Source organism: Neopelma chrysocephalum, unplaced genomic scaffold, assembly GCF_003984885.1.
Source record: "Neopelma chrysocephalum unplaced genomic scaffold, ASM398488v2 Primary Assembly neopelma1_45, whole genome shotgun sequence".
Lineage (NCBI taxonomy): Eukaryota > Metazoa > Chordata > Aves > Passeriformes > Pipridae > Neopelma > Neopelma chrysocephalum.
Window position 1 is genome coordinate 16,130,152 of NW_020897704.1, and position 12,993 is coordinate 16,143,144.

General features: G+C 37.7%; 1 protein-coding gene across 4 annotated transcripts in view; it reads right to left on the reverse strand.

The window, feature by feature from the left end:
* Positions 1-12,993, reverse strand: part of SEMA3D (semaphorin 3D) — a 143,812-nt gene that overhangs the window by 44,062 nt on the left and 86,757 nt on the right. For all 4 annotated transcript variants that reach the window (XM_027679481.1, XM_027679483.1, XM_027679482.1 and 1 more), the window contains exon 8: positions 10,688-10,830. In XM_027679481.1, the coding sequence (XP_027535282.1) occupies positions 10,688-10,830 (143 nt within the window). The remainder of the gene's footprint in view (positions 1-10,687; positions 10,831-12,993) is intronic.

Genomic DNA, 12,993 nt, shown 5'->3' on the forward strand with positions numbered 1-12,993 from the left:
TTCCTACTACGTGCCCAGGATTCACTGACTGAGAAAGTGCAGGAACTGACAAAGGACATGATTATTTTATCTATGTATAGAATTAGTTCAGCTCAAATCAAGGAGGTTCAGAAACTATAAATAGTATAGGCATATCTTTTCTTCTGGACTTCAAGTAGTATTGGTCCTACAAAGCTCTGGAAATGTCTGGCTTTTTCCTTATACTATTTTTTGGTGTGTATCGACCCATCTTGAGGCTTCATGTGCTGGAGAACATGAGGTTGTTCTCCTTTCCTTCAGACTATGTTGGCATGAACTCATTCACTTTGCATCATATCTACTCACTTTGCTGTAGATTCCTTGGACCATCATAGTTCATGATTATTGGCCTCTGAGAGGCTGCACAAAAGACATACTGGCCCAAAACATTTTTGAGACTGGGTTGCTACAGAAAGAAGACAGTCTCTTCTGTCAAAAAGATTATTTAATATCAGTCTGCAACGAATCACTGATGTACTCAAATGCTGTGAGCTGTCTGTAGAGCAGGACATTAATATAATAGGATGTACAGGATGGGTAGTCAGTGGATTAGAAAAAATGGATGGAAGAGCAAAAATCACCAAAGCAAAGCTCAGTCAGTGTATAGGTGAACAGAAATAAGGGTTCAACAAAGAGTCTTAGACTCTAAGAAAACTGCTGAACTGATTTACACCAAGTAAGGGTTTGCCTCAAGTCTGTTTAAGTGATAAACTGGATGTACTGAAACAATTTTTGACAAGAGATAGGGTCTAAAGACAAAGAACTCAAAATATTTCAGGGAGATGACACAAGAAGACAAGATAAATTTAAGTGCTGAGAGAAGTAGAAGGCAGCATGAGCAAGCCTTTCATTCCAAAAATATGGCTAATCTCCTTGTAACAACCAAGCAGCCCCAAGTATCTGAAATCTTATCTCCCAAAATATCACTTCTAAGCACACTAGATTAACAGTGTTTACTATAAACTTTGTTACTGGACAGATGAAGGCACTTAAGACTGCATATTTCATTTTGAATATAAATAAAGATTTAATTAGCACTTACTGTTTTGTACTCTCACAAGCTGCAACAAATACCAACACTTCTGCCTGAAATACTTTCCTTTTAAAAGAAAGTAGTACCTGTAAAATCTTGGTTGCTTGTGTTTGCCTGAGTTAGAAATTTAGATAATTGCCAACTAGAAGGGGAGGTTGTTCAATCTGTCACCTGTTGAGGAAATATTACCCCATATATCACAAAGATTTAAACATAGAAATTATCTAGATAAATGCGAAAGTCCAATATGACTTTAATAAATTAGACAGACTCTTATTTTACAGAAATCCTAAAATTTTATCCCTTTTCAATGAGATGGTTGTAAGAAACAACATGGAGTAAGAAATCAAGTTTCTACCAAATTACATTAAGAATTCAACTATCTCATGTACAACTTCAATGAGCAGGGTAAGTGTATGGCTTTCTGACAACCAGGAAAAATGCTGTTTAAATGTCACAGTGTAAAACTTGTGAAGTAAATTAAGGTCATATCATACACCTCTCTTGGGAGACTTCCATTGAAATCTTAGTTTTCTGATCTTCAATTTATGTACAACGGAGCAAAACAATACATTTTTCAAACCCTCTAGTTAAAGATAACTTTAACATGAAAATAAAAGCCATCAGAAAAAATACTGCTCTTGGATCAAGTGATTTAAAAATCAACTTATTAAAGACTTTCTGTTGTATGTATTTTCTTTTCTATTGTATCTTATATATACTATATAAACGTAGCTTCATTAAAATGCACAATTGTTAGTCTTGGACTCCAGTAGGCTGGAAAACAGATGGCAATGAAGCTAAAGAACATCTGCATCTTTGGGGTTTTAAATCTCTTACTTGTTTGTAAGTAACAGTGACAAATTGAACATTAGAACAAAAAGTGCAGTTATCTGAAAAATCAGTCTACATCAAAGATGTCAAACACTGTGATTCATAAAACCTTAAAGACAGTAATTATCCTGAACAGCCTCTAAAAGGAAAAAAAAAAGGGGGGGGAAGAAAAAAGAAAAAAGACAATGAGTGGAATTTCTAGAAGCAGGTTATTAATTACAGCCAGTGGCAAGATGTGCAGAAGGACCATCCAAAGAGAATTCCTGGCCTGAATAAAAGGAAATGCTGGAGAACAGAGGGGGAAAGTGCTGAAACTGCAAAAGGCCCTGGAGCCTTTCTCTTACTGAAGCCTAACTACATTACAAAGCCACCAGAAAAAAAACGGCATCCCCTGCAGCAAAGCCTTACATTATGGAGGGGAAAAAGCCCCACCTTCTAGCTGACTTTACAAATGGAGAAACAGCCAACAGTCTTCTTTCAATTTCTGTCTTCAAATTCATAGTTATTTTATAATTATTTGATTTTACTTATATATTCTAGCCCCACCCGACTCTGTTAGTGCTGACCTAACATGGGAAAGCTAAATTTGCTCCTTCAGGAATTAAGGTTCAGAATTTCTTGTCCAAACCATACTGATGTCAGATGAAAGATTCCTCCCAGGATTTCAGCAGGCTACGGGTTACATCCAAAAACATCAAGCAACACATGAAGTGTGACTTGAGAGAGAATAAAAGTACACTTGCAATATAAACAAACAAAAGAAGGCACGTGAGACTTTAGATCTTTGACTGCACTGCTATGGATACAGCACACAAACTTGGGAAAGTTAGTTATCCTCCGTGTCTGCAGTCCCCATCTCTGGGGGACTCTGTGTAGTAATTCTGCTCTTTCTATGAGATTACAGAATCTTTCCTGGGGAAAGCATCTCATTATAGGATTACATACTGCTTCCTATAAAATGGCACCAACCCCTCCAGACACTGCAGATATTGCTAGTGTATAATACTTCTGCTGCTTGAACTAATTGATCTAAAGTACTATGGACTGTGCTTTCCAAGATCTCTATCACTGTGGTAGCATTTGCACATAATAAAACAAAACTGAAGGCACAAACCAGCACAGACCCCTCACAGAAACTGCATCTTTATTGAAAGTTCGATACCATCACAACTTGAACCAGAAAACTCATACTCTGGTGTACAGTTGTGCAAAACCCCAGACTGCCTCTTGGTCCCTGGGACTTTTCCCTTCTGAAATCATCATCCATCACACTTCTGAATCTAATTCACAGCTTGTCCTGGCTCTCTGCTTATTTTTCCTGTCCTGAGACAGAGCCACCATGTCAGGCACTATGACTAAAGGGTACCCATCAGTAGTGCACTGTATTTGCTGATCTCATAACCTGCCACTACTCTGTACCAGCTGGCTTCATTCCCTTGGTGAAAACCACACTGCTTGTTGCAAAAGAATTGGACAGGATAAATAGTATCTTCTACAAACTAAGATTATAGGCTGTGGATCAAATCATTCACTGAGCTCTGTGCATGTCCCAAGCTGATTGCAAAAACCAGAGGCAAATACAGATCTGAGAAAAAAAACAACAAAACAAAACAAAAACCAAAACAACCCAAGCAAAAAGCTAAACATTTGTCTCAACTGATGCCCTTGCCTATCTAGAAGTAGGATTAGGTAAGAACACACATATATGTAGTCACCAGCATGCATGAGTGCCACGGCTAGTGCCAAGCCTGTTTTTGGCTTCCTCAGCTGAAATGGGTAAGAGCCCAGTAAAACTGAGCCAGGGAATTCTTTGGCACAAAACCAGAATGAAGCTCAAGTAGCTGAATATGACCCAACATAAAACTGGACATGAGACCTACGTGTAAGGATGCTACTCTGGGTGTTCACACATTTCTAGGCATTAAGACAATGGGAAAGAGGGGCTTTATCACAACAATAGCAAAAATGACAAGACTGTAGGACACATCTACCATGGAAAAGCCCTCTGTCTGAATTATGAGTGAGAGACATAGTGGTTTAGCTGTGAGTTCCTGCACTGCAATCAGGGTTATTTTTATTTCATTCAGAGCCACAATGTACTCACACTGAGCATGCATGACTGTTTGGTTCACTATGGAAAATGTTGATTTTTATTTTGGAAAGTATTTAAATATCACACCCAGAGGTTTATACCAAATTATCTTTGGATGGGATCCAGACCGGAAAATCTAACTACGCAGCAAAGAAAAATTCTGGACTGTTGCTAAACTTACCATGAAAAAAACCCACAAAAGCCAGAAACTAACAGGCTCAGGTAAAGGCAAGGAGATGACAACACCAAGTTGGCATGTGCTTTGGGATAGATGAAAGAATAAAATTAAACTCCGTTTTACCTCAAGGCCATTCAGCAACCCTGCTAAGATTACCTCCAACAGGTGTGCTAGTATTAAGAATATTTCCCCAAACTGTTCAAAGGTTGCCACAAAATAGATGTACTCTACTATATCCACCATTAGGCTGTTCATTCCAACTTCAGGGGTAATCTGAAGTTAGCAAAGACTTATGGTTGAACCAATAAATTACGTTATGGAATTCTCATGAAAATCTACTTAAATTTTTAGAATAAACTGTTCATGGTTTATTCCAGTGTGTTTGACCTGCCTTTACCTGTCATCTAAATTTTCATATATACGTAATATAAATTATATGATATAGATACATATAAAGGATATAAAAACCTTCAGATTATGAAAGGTAGCATTCTTGATCATGAAGCTACAGGCAAGTCAAGTGACTTGAGGGATCATGCAACTAATGTCAATCAGGAGATCAGAATTTATATTGTTTGAACAGATTAAGAACATTGTGAAACTGGAGCAGTGTGAGATGCAGCACTGGGATAAACTGGTTGCTTTCTGAACAAATAGGCTTGAATTTGCCATTCAGAATTGCCATTCTTAAATAAAAATGCCTTGATTTTCACATTCCTGGGACCCAGTAGGGCAAACCTCCCTTTATAGACAGTGGAAAATATGTACTTCAGAGTGTGATTTGGATTGAAGATGGAAGTAGTCTTCCTCTAAGAAGTAGGCATCTGCCTTTACTGGAGTGAATGCCTGATGATTAGTTTCCTTGCTTGGATATTTACAAGTGCCTGAAGTCACTAGTGTAGGACAGTGACCACAGAATTGATAACCAGAGGCTGAGAGCTGGGAAGGGCATGAGACCAAAAAATAAAGGTAGGTCATCATTTTAGAGAGTCATTTAGAATTTAGAATTCTAAAACATCTGCATTTGCAACAATGTACTCAACAGCAAAACTGTAAACCGTGGTACATTCTCATATTAAACATGCTGACAGAAAAAAAATGACAGGAAGATAATTTTATCACATGAAGAAATTTCAAAATCAGAAATTTGCTACTCTTAGAGATATTTGAACATCTGAGTCAAAACTCTTGGAAGCACAGGGACTTTGGATTAGACATAGGAACTCCACTCCAATTAACTCTGCAGGCTTCCACTTCCGAGCCAGTGGGTTACTGACAGTGTCTTCTGCAATGAGTCTCTCTGGTAACTAGGATCATTTCCAGAGTTTGCTTCAGAGGTTGTGCAGCTGCACTTCCATAATCCAGTTTTTAAAGCTCTATCTTGACACTGCAATTTCTTTTTCATTTTCCCTGAGGCTCACTAAAATTCAGTCACACCTCTTTATATATAAGCATAACTTACATATTTTTGCTACATCTGTAAATCATGATTTCCCCCCCCCATTATATTATTGAAACACACCCACGAGGGACAGAAATATACAAAACTTCCTATACTTATGCTTCTACCCTTGCCAATAAGGAAAGATGGACCAAAAGACCTGACAAAGCCTGATGCTATATCTCTTAATCCATCACAGTTAGAAGCAGATATTGTATGGAACTGGCCTGTCTCCAACACATCAGCTCTTAAAAATGAAATTAGCATGATGAGCATCTGCTTTTCTACATAATTTGAAAATTTTCAAATGGCATATATTATACAAATATCAAATTTGGAAGTCCAAGAGGAGTTGGCTGCAGAAAGAATCACTGCTGCAAAGATGCTCAAGGGGCAAATGAGGGCCAAAGTTGTTCTAGGGATGACTGTTTCAGAATGTTTTTAATCATTATCATTGAGAAATCAAGAAAGAAAAAATTATTACCCATGGCTGGCATTGTAGTAGGGCAATATTATGGTGACAAAGGAGGTATATAAGCATGTAATATGCAGTAAGTTAAATCTTGTCTGGAATGAGTTGCCTCCAGAACTGGAAGCAGGATAGCTGCACAAGTATGGCTCTGAGCCCAGACTAATTAGCCTTGCTGAGAACATGTTAACATGGCTATTTTGCTTCCGGGACCCCAGCTAGCAGGGCTGAACAGTAAAGCATTAGAGAGTGAGGATAACCCAAAAGGTTTTGGAGATCAATTATCTACACAGTGTAGCATAACACAGTATAGAAATACAAATTATGTTAAGACCCAGTTATCCCTAGTCACAGTAAAAGCATGGCTAGACTATTTCCAGGACAAGAAAAACACCTCTTAACTTTTACATCCAAGCAGCCCTGTGGCAAAGCCCACTGGAGACCCTGGACTTGGAGTCGCAGAGGAATAGCTGCCTCCTGCCATTCTGAGAATACAAACTGCTTAAAGTACTAGATGGGAGACAAGGTCATAGCCTTGAACTCTGCTCATGTTCATGGCTTTGGAAATAAATAACATCACCTAAAGGTGGAATGCTGGGTGTGTCCAGGGCTCTCAACTCAAGAGCTCTTAAAATGATTACATTCCAGTGTGCTTAGAAAGTACAGTTTAACCAAGAGGGCTGTGCCTAATTGCTATATTCTTGTCCCCAGGTACAGCGTGGTATATATAGGGGTGGAATGGCATTCCAAAAAAAAAAAAAAAAAAAAGACAAAGAGCTCACTTGTTCCCACTAGAACAAAGGTTGCTTCTGGATACTGAACACTTTGGGAAATATGGGAAAGCATCAGAGGCCAAAGTCTTGGCAGTCGAGGTCTCAGAAACCAGTCTCTAAGACTGCACACCCTAACTTTTGCAATACATCACCAAAACCATTAAAGAGAAGCTTATAACACAGCACATGCAAACCACTGTAATAATAAACAGGAATTTCATACTGCAGCAGAGAGACTACTGCTTTTGGCTAATTTCCACTCCATTCCAATAGAATGAGGTTATAACTTTGAAAAGAAGTGTTTCTATATAGATTAGAAACAAACAAAAGCTTCAACAACCTTCCTCCCTCCCCAAAACCTTTCTGTGGACTCTTTTGTGTTAGAATTTTTATTTTTCTCTTTATCTGAGTGGGGAAAACAGGGGGGAAACCTGGGTCTTTCTAGGGCTATATTTGTGCATGTGTGAAGTCATCAATAAAGAAAATTAGAATTGTATGATCATTTAGCGGCGGATATACAAAAAAATGTAGCTGACTTGTTATTTGACTGCACAGGGCACAGCACATGGATGCTGCAAATTTTATTTTTTTTTTCAGGATCTTGTTTAGTGTGTAATGACTGTGTCAACTTCAGCTGATGCAAACTGGTTCAGCAGTGTGGGCTTGAAGACAAGGTAGCTGTAAAAGCTTACGCCTGTGTTTCTAGAAACAGAAATACGTGGGTCCATGGTCTTAAGGAGTTAAGGTTTGTATGATAACTTAAAATACATATGTGTAACTATATGCACTTTAGAAAAGAAATAAACTTTGCTGGCTAATCTTCGACAGCATTTTTTTTTTTTACTTATGGTCTTAAGTGAAAAGAAAGCAAATAACCATAAAGACTGCAATTTATGTTAAGCATGAACATTTATGTTAATTTATGTTAAGCATGAACAAGTAGTATCAGGTATTACCGATAGTGCAATGATACTTCTTCTGCTTCCCTCAAACCAAAAACAGGAAATGCCATTTGCCATGATAAATCACACAACTGGTTCTGAAAGTGACTGTTGAAAGCACTTCCTCCCTTGTCCCACTGATATCCCTTAGTGATACACAGAATTAAGATGACGTAACCTACATGAGTGCTATGGAGTGCTGTGTCAGTGCAGCTCATACTTCAGGACCCCAAGTATGGTCTGATGAACAGGACAAGAGGCAGCTGTTTGACTCTGGGCAAAGTATTGTAGTCTTCTGGGTCTGAAAGTAGCTGGGAAAGGGGAAGGCTTTCCAGAGAAGATTTCCCCTAAGGGAGAGGATCAGTAAGGGACCATATTGTTGAACCCTTGAAAATTAGCCAAAGAATAGGCTGCATTGACTAAGCTCCTTATTAAAAACAAAGCCCATTCTAATTTCAGCGTGTGTTTTTGGCATTAATGTGCAGGAGCCCTAAGGCACAGTGAGGTAGACAGCAATTGAGTTCTAGTAGAAAAAAATGTGTTTACATCAAGAAAATTATTTCAAAAGTTGCTGGACTCCTCCCATCCACTTTTATTCTCTGCTTACCAGGGAAAGAAGGCTCAACTCTGTGTAGTAAGGTCACATTAATGAGACAGTGTGAGTAGAAATTGTTATGTTATCAACTGTTGCAATCAAAGACATTGTTCCCATATCAGAGACAATTAAGCATAGCAGATGTTTCACGCCAGAACAGAGATCCAGAGTATCTTAGTTCATAAACGGGAGTCTATTTGCATATTTTATATTATATTAAATACCAAAAATAATTCTATTATAATTATAATAATTAGCATTATATTTTTTTTAATTTGAAGGTAGTGAAAACAAATGTACATAAAAATTGGAGTCTGGATTATCAAAAGAATTCTGTAACCAGTGGGAATTGCTCAGTAAACAAAGAAGACAGTGCAAAACAATTAATATCAATCACTTGGCTTGTCAGTTTTCATTGTTTTGCTTTGGTTATTAAAAATAAAAGTCACAAATTTTTTTCCCATTAACATGAAATACTCTACAAATTCAGTCTTATTTGAGGTATCATTATACATAGTCATTAGGATTTCCATATGATATATATGCTTTTATTATGATATCTTATCTCTTTTTTTCTCTTGGTAAAGGATGCTGGAGATCTCTAGCTAATATATCTTAGTTTACTATACACTCTCATGTGCCTTGGCTTAAAATGTTGTCTATCAATTTCTCCTAATGCATTAAGTGCTTTCTCATAATCAGCAAATGTCATGTCTAGCAGCAAATCATATATGTTTGCGTTTCCATTCTGCCATTAATCACACTGCTGTGAAACACCCAACTAAAGATTATCCACTCTTTCGTCTGGCTAAAAAGCTACTAGAGAACTGATTCATGAATCAGTTTTTTGTTTTCTTAACACTTTAGGTCAAGGACAGAAGCGCGAAGTGGTTGTGGTCACTGAAATTTCAGTTGGAGTTTGGAGTTTGCTGTTGTAGATTTACACATTCATACGTGTGTCCACTCTTAAGCATGTGTCCATTAGCTGAATGGGTGCTCTTCTCCCAGACACATCTTATTGCAGATCACAAACAACTTATTGATTTTGGTCATTTACTAATATTCAAGTTTCTCAAGAAGATAATTTTCACTGCCAGCAGAGTCACATCGCTCAGAAAATGCAAGTCAATGATTCTGAACAAGATATCAAAGAAATGTAGCTACTCATGTGACTGCTGTGATGTGTTGCTGATGTCTAGTTCATCATGAGATAAATATTTGCTCAAAGCTTATATATATTAACGTGAAGACAGCTTTAAAGTCCCATTTACCTAACTTTTACCAATGATTCCTGAGTATCTGGATTCACTGAGGACCTGAGGACAGGATGGGAGCACTTATACAGACTGCTTCTGTTCCGACAGAATATCCCAAGGGACGAGGGAGTGGAAAGAAAGTATGTCTGACACAGAAGTCATTAGACCCTTCTGCCACTGTGGGAAGAAGACCTCAGCAAAACCAGCCCTTGAACAGCAAACTACACTCCTGTCTTCATATGCAGGAACTGTTTTTTCTTCTCATTACCATTTGAGGAGGCTTCTGCCCTTGACAGAGATGCTTCTCCAAAAAGAGAGCAGCTCATGAAGGCCTGAGTTTGCATATACTATAGGGGCAGAAATCTTCCATAAGGGGCAAACCCAAGCATAGTGAAAGAGAAAGTGAAGGAATCAATCATTTAAAGGAGACCAGGCACCAGCCAAATGAACTTTTTACACTGCAGCAGACTCGGGGTCTGGCTTCTACTGGTCAACGGGTCAAGGACCGTGCTTCTTCCCAAGGGAGGAAACCTCCAGGCAGATGTGGGTGTAGTTCAGAAACTATATAAATTTTTAGCCTCCTTCACCCCAGCTGATTAGTAGGAATGTGCAGAAACAAATGACTGACCCCAGCTTTCAGTAATGCCCAGGAATGATGTACAGAGCTAGGCTGAAGGGATGGGCTTGTATATCCACACATTTAGTGGGCACTTTCCATGAAAACCCAAATATCTTACCACCATGTACACTTTGAGACATCAATCCTCACTGAAAGCTCATGAAACAAAGGAGGTCACTGTTGCTTCTCTGAAGGTCAGTACTTTATCACTTGGACACAGGATTATAATTTATAAGTATATTAGCTTTTCAAAAAGAGATACACAAGTCAATATAAAGTCTATTTTTTGAAAGGTAAATTTCAGATGGCATTAGTAATCTATTTTCAGAAAAATTACTATGATGGCTCATTGGGTAACAAAGGAAAACAGATTTCTCACAGAAACAAACTAAACTTTGGGTTTTTTCTTTAAATAAAAAAACAAGATAGAGGTCTCACCTTACATACTCTCCCAACTCTGGAAAGGATTGTTTTGTCAGATGTGCCACTATCTTGTGATATTTCTCGAAAAAAGAAGTAGATTTTATCATCATCTGGGTTATAGGTATCTGGGATGGGAAAAGTTCCAATGAATTTTGCTCCTAGAAATTAAAAAGAAAAGGGGGGGTTAAAAATATGAAGACAAGCCTTAGTGCTTACTACTAAATATCTCTGCACTTATGTTGTATCTTCCAGTGAAACAAAAATATCACTATACAAACATTTAGTGGCAAGTTCCTTACTAACTGCAAGAAAAAACGAGGAGTCATGGACTCTGAAGTAATTACTCTTAATGTGATGTTTTTGTGTATATATCTCACTACCACTTGCATAAATACACAGCACCGGTTATCATTCTCAGTTTGAAAATAGGATAACTCTCAGTACAAAATACTGCCTACACAAATCTACTTTACTGCTCTTGCTATGAAGCTAAGCAGATTTTCTGAAATCACCTGGTAGAATTTAAATTCATTTAATTAGCATTTTAGCAGTTATGAATACAGAAATACACTACTATTTACTAGAGATAACTTGCGAAGGAACTAAAGAACCTTTATTGACCTATGGGATTAAAAATTTCATATAAATGAAAACTTCTTAAGGTAAAAGTTTCCTACACATCTATGACATAACAATCTTGCTGATTATATCCAATACAGAGCCACACTGGACTTCCCCAGTTAGCACAGCAAGCTCCAAAACTGACTGATCACACAACTCCTTGTGGATGAAAACAGATTAGCTGTACCGATGTAATGGTTTGTTTGGGTTATTTACATCTGCTTTTTCCAAAAAGTGCCTTGCCTTGACAGGTTGGGCCATTGTATTATTTCTGACCTACTCTAAAGCAAGCTTGGATGTCTGCATCTTACTGGCCCAAGATGCTCTTTGCTGTCTTTCTCAGCTCCCATGGTCTCCAATCCTGCTCTACCTGCTCACTACTTGAGGGGTTTTGGTGTTTTGTGCAGGGTTTTTTTGTTTGTTTCTTTTTCCTTTAAATTTTGCACTTAAATCAGAAATTAAAGTAATTTGAGGGTCCCTGACTCCAGCAGAGCAGGCAACAACAATGTCTTGCACAAGTGAACCAAATACTTGGGGCAGTGATTTTTAAGACATTCCCCAGTGTGCTACAATAGATGAGCTCTTCTGGGAGCACTTGGATCAATTATGTTTTTCTTTAAACAGAAGTGGCTATACAAATACAGTGCAAAGAGACCCTTGACTCTAAAATACATTCTTTCAGCAATAAAATACACAGTCTTTGTCCCTCATTATCAGGTAGGCTGCAGTAGAAAGCAATAAGGAGGGTGGTGTAAGAATGCAGAGCAAACAGAGCACGCTGGTGATATGGAGGGAATAGTATTATCAGCTTTCAATGTATCTTCATGCCTTTGTCCTTTTCATAATGATTGCTACTTTATATTAGTCTGGAGGAATTTTCACCATGAACTCTACAGTACACACAGGAAAGAAAGAGAGCTCTTGATTCAAAAGTTCACAGTCAAAGGCCTGAGACAGAATGGGATGTGTTAAAGTGCTCAATGTGCACCTTCGAGACAGAAGAGTAAATTTATGGGTCAAAATAGCCACAGTGCTGCTTGCATTTTAAACCTTTCTGACACTAGAGAATGGTGTCAGCAGGAAAAATGAAATGATGCAGGCATCAAGATCTATAAATTTAAGCTAGGATTTCTAAATGAGCCTGAGGAAAATATTCAATTACCCCTCAGGGCCTATAAGGCTACTTTGAAGATTAGATCTCTAAGCATGAATAAATACATAAGTATTCTTGCAGTATGGTTTCTTAAATATGCGGTTAGCTAAATAGCCATTTAATAGGAAAACCTGTGAAATACTTCTATACTACGCTTTTGAAATTCACATCCATTTTTTTTCTCTGTAATCCACATTCATAGAACAAAACACTGAATGTACGGGGTTTTTTAAATTAAATTTCATTGCTTTCTTTGGCAGGCCAAATGCAAAAACAAATGTCTCAATACCAGTTCCTGGAACACATTTAGAAGAATCTTTAACAAATTAAAAGAACACAAATATTTAACAATTTTAAATCGCAATTGAAAACACTGAAGTTGAAAGTGAAATCCAAACAACAATTCACTGTAAGAGATATGAAGACAAAGAAAGTGAAAACAATTTAATGGAAGAGATTATGATCTGAAAAGCATATTATGTTCTGCAAATGAGATCTTTGTCTGATCTTTTCTAACCCATCCATTTGACATAAAAAAGTGCATTTA